At 40.8% G+C, this 11,641-nt stretch overlaps 1 protein-coding gene and 1 pseudogene across 1 annotated transcript; one reads left to right on the forward strand and one right to left on the reverse strand.

The window, feature by feature from the left end:
* Positions 1–3,899: 3,899 nt before the first annotated feature.
* Positions 3,900–8,043, reverse strand: LOC136504260 (plant intracellular Ras-group-related LRR protein 7). The gene is made up of 9 exons (XM_066499122.1): positions 7,808–8,043; positions 6,567–6,636; positions 6,011–6,057; positions 5,755–5,863; positions 5,467–5,552; positions 5,073–5,163; positions 4,509–4,594; positions 4,342–4,428; positions 3,900–4,252 (listed from the first exon to the last, which is right to left on the reverse strand). Exons 1-9 carry the CDS (start codon positions 7,904–7,906, stop codon positions 4,139–4,141), a joined length of 789 nt encoding a protein of 262 aa, XP_066355219.1. The 5' UTR covers positions 7,907–8,043; the 3' UTR covers positions 3,900–4,138.
* A 265-nt stretch (positions 8,044–8,308) lies between these two features.
* On the forward strand, positions 8,309–10,601 carry LOC136467865 (disease resistance protein RGA2-like; annotated as a pseudogene).
* Positions 10,602–11,641: the final 1,040 nt, after the last annotated feature.

Below are 11,641 nucleotides of genomic sequence, written 5' to 3' on the forward strand. Positions count from 1 at the left end.
CTGGTTCAGCTCCATAGAGTTTCCCTATCTTCTGCATTGCCCTGAACTCACCAGGTCATATTTTCTGGTGCCTGTGTCAGTTGGTGCTCCATCTGTTTGTTTCCTGCTGAGGTTGCCACCTTTTTCCTTTTTTTACTTTCTGATTCCTATTTTTGTGTTCATTCAGTTAGTTCCATGTTTCCATATTTTTATAACGTGTATATTCCACTGCTACAAAAAGGATTTGTAGCAATGCTCCCTCTTTTTTTTAGAGGTGGCTCTATACAAATGGTGCCCAAATGAGTTGCCGTCCTTACAAATGGCTCGATTTATAAGGTCGGATTTGATTGAGCCGCCCCTATAAATAGACGCCGAATAGTAAAAATTAAGCTATAAAATTCAAACTTTTTAAACGACCTCGGATGGAGAAATAACCAAAATAAAAGTTGTAGATCTCGAAAAGTTATGGAACTTTGTTGTTTACAACATTTTGATTGGAAATCATTTACTGTTTCAAAATGTTGTTTAAAATTTAATTTTGAAATTGTTGAAGAACTCTAATTTCTCTTTTAAATCTCTGGCTACAACTTCTAACTAGACAACAGCCTATGGGATATAATGGGCCGGTCCAACCTACCATTTGGTGAAAAGACTGTTGTCCTTGGTGGGGATTTCAGACAGGTTCTTCCTCTTGTGCGGAAAGGGTCCAGAGCTCAAATAGTCGGTGCTTCTCTACGAAGGTCGTATCTTTGGGAATCCATGCGCCATCTAAAGCTCATCCGCAACATGAGGGCTCAGAGTGACTCGTGGTTTGTAGATTATCTATTGCGCATTGGTGGTGGAACGGAAGAGGTTAACGGAGATGGCAATGTACGTATTCCAGAAGAGATATATGTCCCGTACTCTGGCGATACCGAGAAAGATCTTCATATATTGATCGACATCATCTTTCCATATCTAAATGTAAATATGGCGTACAAAGACTATATCACCACCGGAGCGATTTTAGCTACACGTAACGATTGGGTGGACATGATCAATATGAAAATGATTGATATGTTCTAGGGCGGCGAGACGGTGTATCACAATTTTAACTCCGCGGTAAATGATCCACATAACTACTATCCATCGGAGTTCCTTAATAGTTTAACCCCCAACGGGCTGCCTCCATACATTTTGAAGCTCAAGCTCAGGTGTCATGTCATATTGCTTAGGAATATTGACCCTGCCAATGGGCTATGCAACAGTATAAGGCTGGTGGTGCGGGGGTTCTGAAGAAATACAATCGACGCTGAAATCATGGTGGGGCAGCATGCTGGGAAGCGGGTATTTCTTCCTCGAATTCCGCTATGCCCATCTGATGATGAGATGTTCCTGTTCTAGTTTAAGAGGAAGCAGTTTCCTATCAGGCTGAGCTTTGTCATGACGGTCAACAAGTCATAAGGCCAAACTATCCCGAACGTGGGTGTGTACCTACCTGCACCGATGTTCTCTCACGGTCAGTTGTACATTGCAATGTCTAGAGCCACGTCAAGAACCAAATATTAAGATCCTTGCCCTCCCGCCTGATGCGGAGGCACAAGAAGAGGAGGCCAAAAAGATATAGAAGAAAAATGCTAAAAAGAATGTCGAGGAAAAAAAATAAGAATACATCAAATAAAAAAGACAAGGATAAAAAGACTCCAATAGCAGATGGAACTTTCACGAAGAATATTGTATTTAAGGAGGTTCTAACGCCATAGGCGAGGTAACAGAATATTACTAATGCATATAATGTATTTTTTTCATTCAATTTATATTGTACAAATGTCATATTTGTTGTTGTTCCTAGATATTATTTAAATGGTTTATCTGACTCTACACGAAGATATTGTATATACACTTGTGTGATGGCATAATGAAAATTGAACATGTGTTATATTATTGTTATAAAAATGACACTTTGAGTGTTTTGTTCATAATATTTCGTTTTGTAACCATTCATAACCATTACACGTGTATGTTCTCAAAACCATGAGTTTTATCGACTTTTCCCACTTTTCTCATGTGTCAATGTATGATCAACCGAATTAGCACCTGTATAATTACAAACATAAATTACTTGAATAAAACCAACGAAGCAGGTTAGCGATAATAATAAAAATAGTGCTAAACAACATCATACCAGTGGTCGTGGGATGGTACGATCGTAGTGGCGTTGGTTCCGCGCATTCAGGAGGATAGCTCCTTTGTATTTTCCATTGTTGCACTAGGGTCATTAGTTTGTGAGCACGAAAGAAATTGATATCAGAGATTTCTTCCTGTCAATATAAAATATTATCTTATCCGCATCACGGAAAGGTCTATAAAGTAGCATTTGTGAGCCTGCGACGCCGCGCACTCCGTGACTATGTTAAATTCATAAACTTTTCTTTTTTGATTAAATGTCACTTTAACGTTGATATTTAATTTTTATATTATTATTATCTTATCGTGCGATCCGTATGTTTTTAAGTATAGAATATTAGTTATTCTGTAACAACGCACGAACACGCTAGCTAGTATCATGTATGGACAGAAGAGCAGTGGATGGGAGCCAAACCTGTTGGCTGCTGCCGTCCGCTCTCTGCTGGAGCCTCGCGGTGGCCGTCCAACTCCAGCCGGCATTGCGTCACCGCGAACTCTAGTGTCCGGCCGCTCTCTAGTCTTTGGTTGCCGTCCGTTGTTGGATCGACAAGAAAGCAGAGGGGAGAGGGAAGGCAGAGAGAGAAGGTAGAAGAAGATGGGGGCACTGGAGTACTGGACGGAGAGCGATGGGCCGATGGCGGGCTGTATGGAGTGTATCCTGGAGCTTGCACAGAAAGAGGTGCTGCTGGGATAAGAGACGGGCGAGGCCGCGTGACTGCTATATCGAGTGATCAGGCTCAGAGCGGTCACATGGCGCTGCTTGCCTCGCAGAAGTACAGAGTAATTACAGAGCTCACACAAATCATTTCTGAAGCAAGAATTGTCATTTCTCAAACTTAATTACAGATCAATCCAGTTGGAATAGTATTCTCAGGAGTTTTTTTTTTCAGATGCTATCTAATCAAGCTGCCGTTCAGTTGTGTAGAGCATGACAACCCTCACATTTATTCGTATTCTCAACCTGTCTTGTCGGAGCAGCTCGGCCCAACCGTTGCTTCAACTAGCCCTGTAGGTGCCCGTTGCTTCAACTAGCCCTGTAGGCGCGGCTTTCATGGACAGTACAAATTGGATGAACAGTGGCCGCGTTTAGTTCCAAACCTAAATTCTCAAAAAGTGTTATAGTAGCCATTACATCGAATCTTGCGATACGTGCATGAAGTATTAAATGTAGACGAAAAAAAAAAACTAATTGCACAGTTTGATTGGAAATTGCGAGACAAACGTTTTGAGCCTAATTGATCCATGACTGAACACTAATTGTCAAATAAAAACGAAAGTGCTACAGTAGCCCCAATTTCAAAATTCGGTCAACTAACAATTTCAAAATTCGGTCAACTAAACACGGACGTTTGACTCATGTGATTTTTCTCACCCTCCCCCTCCTCTATGCTTCAATGCATTGAAACTTTGGGGCAGTTTGGTAGAGCTCCACCAGCTCCAGCTCTTATATTGTAGCACTGTAGCACACAGGAGCTGGAGCTAAGGTGCAGAAAATACTAGCTTCTCTACCTCCGGTTTGTGTCAGTGACAGGGGAAGGAAGGTGAGAGAAAAATGGATTCGAAGAACAGTGCACCCCGATGGCGCAGTGAAGGCACCACCAATAATGTCCTGTTCACGAGTCACAGTTGAATTCCTTTTCTCCCTTGCATCATCAGGGTGGAATCTGTGTTGACTAGCCAAGTACTACTGCAGACTCAGTTGTCATGTCTTTGCAACGGTGGCTGTCAAGATGGACCTCACCAGTAGCAGAGCAAAAAAGATGGCGAAGTGCGCCAAATGCAATCAATACGTTGCCATATGTACTACACAAGATCTACAGGGCCACTTACAGCGTTGGTCACAAGAAAAAATGACGAATTCAGTTCATTTATATGTGTAATGATATGCGTGTCCGGGTTTTTTTTTTTTTTTTTTTGCGGGATGTGAGACTGATATGTACAGATCTACGGTCCTGACCAATTAGAAAGAATGGAAGTCACTTGAGTTCTAAAATCAGTGGAAATCAACCCCTTCATCCAGGGCCGTGGAGCCCATCATGACCCTTGAATCAATCTGCTTGTCGAATTTCTTCCTTCTGCGTGCCTCAAACTCTTCAAATCCATCCATCTGCAACAAATACGAAAAACAAAATGGACTATAACCAAGACAAGATTGCCTAGGGTGCAGGAAAACTCTAGATGCTGCATGTAACTTACTTGTTGGAACTGGTCCATTGTGATTGGGTTGTCGTGCAGCGACAAATTCTGAAGAGCCGTGCAGTCTTTCAGTAAGTTTTGCGGAAGCTGAAAATGCAAGTTCAAGTTGGGTGACAGGCTGTTGCAATTTTGTTGTAACTGAACAACAAATATCCAGTGCATAATACCTGACGAATTTTGTTGCCATTCAGTGACAAGAATTTAAGGCAAACTAGGTTGCAAATTGACGATGGCACATCTTCAATAGCATTTCCTGAATATTTTGCTTCAAGATTAGTTCCAGAGGTAGGAGATGCTAAAGGAAATGAAAAGCATGCTGTATTTCGTATCTGTTATCAATGGCTACATGCCTAAATCCTATTTAATTTATTTCACCACAGGTGCACAAAAGCGTGCATGGCTTTCCCTAGTCAAATGGACTGTAGGTGCTACCATAGGAGATGAGAAAGAGAAATGTTCTGCAGCACCCATGTTCTGCTGTGGTGCATGCTGAGTTTGTGTTCCAAACAGAGCAAGGTCCACCTTTACTCCAATCATAAAGTAGAAGAGCATCCTAGGAGAATACGATTGTGACACCCCAACTTTTTGTAGATTGGCAAATGGTAAGAAGGTAAAAATACCATATAGGATTAATTGTATAACAGTGTTCTTGAGTGCATGCACATGAAAGCAAAGGAGGGGGTGGGGGACAGAAATGAGATCAAGGTAGAATTGCAGGAACTGATGAATACCATTGGCCTGAAATTCTTCCAGGGAACTGCAAGCTCCAATTGATTCTGGAAGTTCCTTCAGTTTGTTATCAGATACATTGAGTAGTGACATCTGCATTACACAAAGTAAAATAACAGTACCCCAGTGATCAGATAGAGCACTGACCATTATAAATAAAAACTTCAGAAAACTTTTGCTATGAATGGAAAAATGATGGAATTTATCAAGATGAACTAGTTTCAGATAATGAAATTTAGAATCAAGATATTTATATTTGACGAAACAAAAGAATAAATTCTTGTTTCTGTCGTATATAGCTATCCATATTTTTTTTTAGTGACCAGACATGACTCTCAAGGACTTCCAAAAATAAGAAAAAGATTTCGGCATCTTTTAGCCAAATCAGAAACTTACTTTGCGCAAATCTCCTACACTCTTAGGCAGGCACAGTAAAGAATTTTGAGAAACAGAAAGTTGCTGAAGGTTTGACAGCGAACCCACTGGATGAAAAAAAAGGAAAGGTTAGAAATGGAGGCCATACTAATTAGAGTATGACTGTTATAAATCTCTAATTGCTAAGATGAAGGTTGTAACACCTTCACAAAGGTTAGTTGTTGTAGCTAAACATATAATAATAACACTTTGCATATTTCACTTCCATGTGTATTTGTGTTAGAGAAAGATAGGTTTGTAGGAACTAACATTCTTCAGGCAAGATAGAGATCATATTTCTGTCAAGTGTGAGGATTTTAAGATTCCGCAGGTATCCAATATTAGCTGGGATGTTTTCAATCAAATTACCAGCCAAAACCTACAGAAACAGAAAAGGACAAAATAGTTCACTCCAAACAACCATAATTCAAAAGACAGGGATACATTAGAAGGAAGAATCATTCTTTCAGCATGCATTTCTAATCGGATAATAAATATGATGACTTCTAATGATGGAAACTCTTACAAGCCTTTGCATATTCACAAGTCTGCCAATTTCCTGGGGAATCTCAACTGCAACATAAAATAGAAACAATTAACACTGCTCACAAGAAGCATAATAAATATAAAATATATATATAAAAAAAAGCACATGTGGTTTATAGTAGGTGAGGTTATTTGGATTCATATTCAGAAACTATGCCCATGCGAGGTGCTAAGAATAATTTTTGTCAGTTCCACAAAAGAGGAGAAACTTCTCTGGAGAAGCCGTGGAAGAATTCCCCATGAGGAAAAAGAATGAAAAGAACTTAACTGTAGCAATTTTGCTCCAAGTATATGTACTTTACCAAACTGGCAAGTGAAATAGAAAAGATGTCCCCACAACTGATACTTATGTAAATAATAAAAGAGAGAGAACAACAAATATCTGTCGACAAGTACTTCAATAGCTAAGTACCAACAAATGAAAGAAAAACAAACACTGACATTGAAGATTAGTAAAACATAAAATTCCTTTTGTACTTGTGATATGTCCATTGAAAGCTGAATGTAACAAACAGGTACGAATAAAATCTGATTACCTAGCTTGTTATTTGTCAAGTCGAGAGTTCTCAAGGAATTGCCCACTTGTAGAACTTCATTTGGCACTTCCTGCAAGAGAACACTTACATAAAACAACACTGGAAGAGAAAAACGTGATATTCAGTAAAAGAGGTGTACAAAGTCTACTTGTGCTTTTCGCTATAATACAAAGATATGCAGCTATCCTGCATGTTCGAGAAAGTCTACTTGTGCTTGTAGAGGCATCACATATAAATTGGCAATATATGCATCTCTCAAATGTGAAGAAATATAGTAGAAAAAGATACAGAACGATAAGCAACTGAACAAATACTAGTGTCGACCTTGAACTTTTCATGTTTGTGCATCAATCTTATATATCAGGAATTCAGGATACACATTCTCAACCTATCCTCTGCAGAAAAAATATCGCTGAAATCTTACAAGCTACCGAGTGGTGATAACATGCTTGACCATGAAAGTCCCCTTCAAATGCTACTGAAGAAGTATACATCACTGAAATAGTGACTGGTAGTGTGAAGCATAACAAATGTTTTGCAATATTTAAAGGTTTAGCAACAGATGGTACTTTCTGAGTTGTAAGGGGAAATGCTTGTATAGTTCCTTGTAACCCAGATACCAAATATACTCCAATCCCTATTTGATTTTCACTGTACATGCGTTTGCTCCTATCCCTATTTGGTTTTCACTGAACATGCGTTTGTACACATCAAGAACCAATTCAGCTGTGCGTCACGACGCGACAATCAGGACCAGAACTAAATCATATCTGTCAAATAAAACGTTACGTGCAGTAACATGCCTAGAATCACAAACCCTAATAGCAGTTCACTATCCCTTTATTATATATATAAGCGGCCAGCAGGACTTCTGCTCATAATGTGTCGATGGATGGAGAAGATCGAGGTTTACTCCTAACAATTGGAGATTATATTAGGTACTAATAATACTGTAGAAGCAGAAAACAAATAAGTAACTCAACATTTGTTAACGACGATGGAGTACTACTACTGTACTAGTAATTACACTAATACTTTGCCATAGAAATCTCCCCAGCCGAGGCCAGCTTACAAAGGCCCTATTCATAATTCTTTCACCATGACATATTCTAGTAACTCAGAATCACCGGAAGGGCACAAAATTGGGCAAAGCCGAAGAAACGCTGGGAGAATCGGAAAAAGAAAAACCATAATTATGACGACGGGCAAAGTTTGGGTGGGGGGGGGGAGATGGCGCGAACCTTCAATCTGACGTCCCGGAGCGCGACGATCCCTGTGGAGCGCCACCGCGTCACGCGGCTGGCCGGCGAATCGGAGCTCCGGCTGCTGCAGCAGCCCATCCCTTTCTCCTTGGAAAAGGCTGTGGACTTTTGGCTGGGTCGTCGTTGGCGACTTCAGATGGAGGGAGGCAGAGGCGGGGCACGGCCGGACGGGGGCGGTGGGATCTATACCAACGGGGAACCGTTTGCTACGGCGCCTAGTGGTCTCACTGTCCAGTGGGGCCGCCAAACTGGCTGGCTCTCTCGCCGGCAGGTGCGTATCCGTATATCTCTCCGGCTCCGAGTCCTCCAACAAATTTTGGCAGCCCGTGCATAACGGCCGGGACTATGGATCGTAACGGTCGCGGACGGTGCGGGTCGAGTAAAAATCTGTCCTCAACAAAAAGTTCGTGGTATTTTTTTTCGACTAAAAGTTCATGGTATGTGACAACATCTGTTTTTTTAATAAAAAAAAATCTGTGGATGCAGTGTCACATCCGCAGCCGCACGTACAGGTGCTAATAAGAAGATAACATATATAACATAATAACAAAAAATATAAAATTTGAAAGAAAATAACACATAATTATCAATTTATCATTATCAATGAATCAGAAGTTCACAACAACTCAAATCTATTCTAGTAGTACATACTATGTGGACAACATAATCTATATGAATCCATGGGAAAATTTACTTCTAGACCTCTAATTGGAATGAAAAAAAACATATGTTTCGAGCCCCGCGGGTCACTCACGGATAAAATATGACACTCGTAACCTACCCGACTTCACGGATAAAATATGACACTCGTACCCGACTTCACGGATAAAATATGACACTCGTACTTCACGGATAAAATATGACACTCGTACACGACTAGACACTATCGTGAGTCCTGACCTGAAGACACTTACAGGTCCCACGGGTGTAATCATCATCCCTAGACCGGACGCCCCTGCATCCCTACCCGGTGGCCTATAAACGTTGCTTTATGTCCACCTAATCAAATATAGTATTTCCTACATTCTAAATTATAAATCACTTTGATTTTTTTTTTTGGCACAACCAATTTACTATGCAACTAGATATAACGATATAATGTATATCCAGATAAATAATTTATATGTACCAAAAAAGTTAAAGTGACTTGTAATTTAGAACAGGGAGAGTATAGAGTATAGTATCCTCTCCGTTCTAAATCGTATACTACGTATAGTATAGTGTATGATTCTGAAAACGTTTCCCTGCCTCTCCAAGTTCTCAAATTGGTCACATCATTAAGCAGTTTGGCATTGCCCATATCAATTGGTATTCTACCAAACTTTGCAGACTTTGGATCTATCCTGGAATATTGGTCTGGAGGGATTACCTGAATCAATTGGAAATCTTCACCATTTGAAGATCCTGAACTTATTCCGATGCTGGAGTCTACTCAGATTTCCTGATTCCATGTCTAACCTTGTGATGCTGGAGAGTTTGAACCTCGCTGGGTGTGAGCAGCTGACTAAGTTACCTGGTGGCATAATAAGAAATAGCAATCAAATGCACCTGAGAAATGACCAATGCCGAACTTTGGAGGTGCTGCCTAGTGGATTTGGGCAGTGGAAAAAACTTGAAACATTGTCCTTACTCATTGTAGGTGACAAACATAGCGGTATTGCAGAGCTAGAAGACCTCAATCTATTAACTGGTGAGCTGAGGATTGAGTGTTGGTCAATCAAGAACTATCTGACGACTGATGCTAAGAGAGCAAATATAAGGAACAAGAGAAAGCTAAGCAGCTTGACTTTGTCATGGTCTCATGGAGTTCATGTCCATGTGGTGATCCCACAAGCATCGAAACATTTCTTGAAGTTCTCGTGCCACCTGAAAACCTTGAAATCCTTGAGATAGATGGTTTCATGGGCAGTAAGTTCCCCAGCTGGATGATGAAGAGCATGGAGTTGTGGCTTCCGAATATAGTATCCCTCAGTTTGAGCAATATCCATAACTGTAGTTGCCTTCCACCGTTTGGTAATTTTCCGTATCTCCAGTCTCTTCAGCTCACATGACTGGTGTTAATAGCATGGGCTCTGAAATATTTGTGGCGAAACATGGTAGTAATCTATATCGATCATTGAAGGAACTGCACTTTGAAGACATGCCCAACCTTGAGACCTGGCCAACATCATCAGCAATGGATCATACGGATAATCAATTAGACTTATCCATGTTCCCTGCTCTTAAAATTGTCACTGTGACAGAATGCCCACGGCTGAGGCCAAGCCCGCGCCTGCCAGATGCCGTGGCAGATCTGTCGGTGTCCAGCAGCAGCGAGATGTTATCAGTGGGTAGAATCGTCGGACCATCGTCTTCGGCTTCTGCGTCGCTTCTGAGAAGACTCTGGATCAGAAATTGTCATGCTACCTCTAGTGGCTGGATACTGTTACGGCACAGACCAAAGCTCGAGGATCTGGTGATCGAGTACTGTGAGACGCTAGGTGTTCTGCCAGAGGCCATCCGGTCCCTTACAACCTTGCGGAGCCTGAGGATTCTGAATTGTGCTGCACTGGAGGCTCTTCCAGAGTGGCTAGGCGAGCTTCTAGCGCTTGAATCTCTGGAGATGAGCTGCTGTCCGAAGCTGGTCTCTCTGCCGACAGGTCTGCAGTGCTTGACTGCGCTGGAGGAACTGACCATCTCTGGCTGCAGTCCTGTGCTGAAAGAGAGGTGCAGAGAAGATACGGGCACGGATTGGTTGAAGACAAGTCACATTCCAAATGTCTTCATCTCCTAAAGTAAGTAACACATGTGTTAAGTGTTATCTAGTTGGCTTAGTATTTGTTATTGCTTATAGAACTAAAGATTATATTCCTTTCACACATGCAGCAACAATGGTGGACATCTTTGACGGTTTCTTTTCTGTCTTCTGCATTGCTTGTGACAGGAAACCTGACCTGTGATAAGTAACCATTGAGTTGTTAATGGGGTGGTGTGCGTCAGTTTCACTGCTGCTAAATTAAACATTCAGTTTTGTTGGTATGAGTGTAAGTTAGATTTAGACCGGGGCACTAATTTCTTAACATTTGACACTTTTGGAATGTAATAATTTTATAAAGAAATGTAAGTTATCATTTTGTATGTTAGCAAAATGGAATATATTGATGAGATCTGCTCCGGTACTCCTCCTTTTAAAAACTGCACGCATCTCAAAGCAACTAATTAAACTAATTATAGTTATTTTCTGTCCGGGTCATGCTTGGACCCTGCCCATCCAATCCATCCCTGAGTTCAACCCACCTATACAAAAGTCATGTATTCCGTTCTTGTTGATCGGCGCCCCCCTGACATTTCTAATTTTTTAGTGGTTTGAAAAGTACAGTCCGTTTGACCGTTTCTAAATTTTTTAGGCTAAGTCACCTCGTTGTATGAGTGACATATAGCATATTTTGCAAAAAAAATCTAAAATATAAAGCGATTTTCTTTGTGCAAATCACTAAAATGAAACATTTACAATATATATAGCACATATGTCAAGTTTTATGGATTTTAAATTTTAACTACTAATTTATTTAGAAGGTGGAAAATAGCATAGGGAAGAGCGGGCAGCTGCTTTGTTGCGCCTCTCATTAGCGCGATAGGAGCTGCCACATCAGTATGTATACTTGCTATCATGGTAAATTGGTCAAGCCAATCGCCTTGTTCGTTTGTGCTTGTTTAGCTTGTAAGCCGTATTTTTTCAGCCAACGAATAATATTTTTTTCTCACACCAAATCAGTCAACAATACTTTCAACCAAACAAGCACAAACGAATGGGCCGAATGCACGTGGCATCAT

This window comes from Miscanthus floridulus, chromosome 1, assembly GCF_019320115.1.
Source record: "Miscanthus floridulus cultivar M001 chromosome 1, ASM1932011v1, whole genome shotgun sequence".
NCBI classification, from domain to species: Eukaryota; Viridiplantae; Streptophyta; class Magnoliopsida; order Poales; family Poaceae; genus Miscanthus; species Miscanthus floridulus.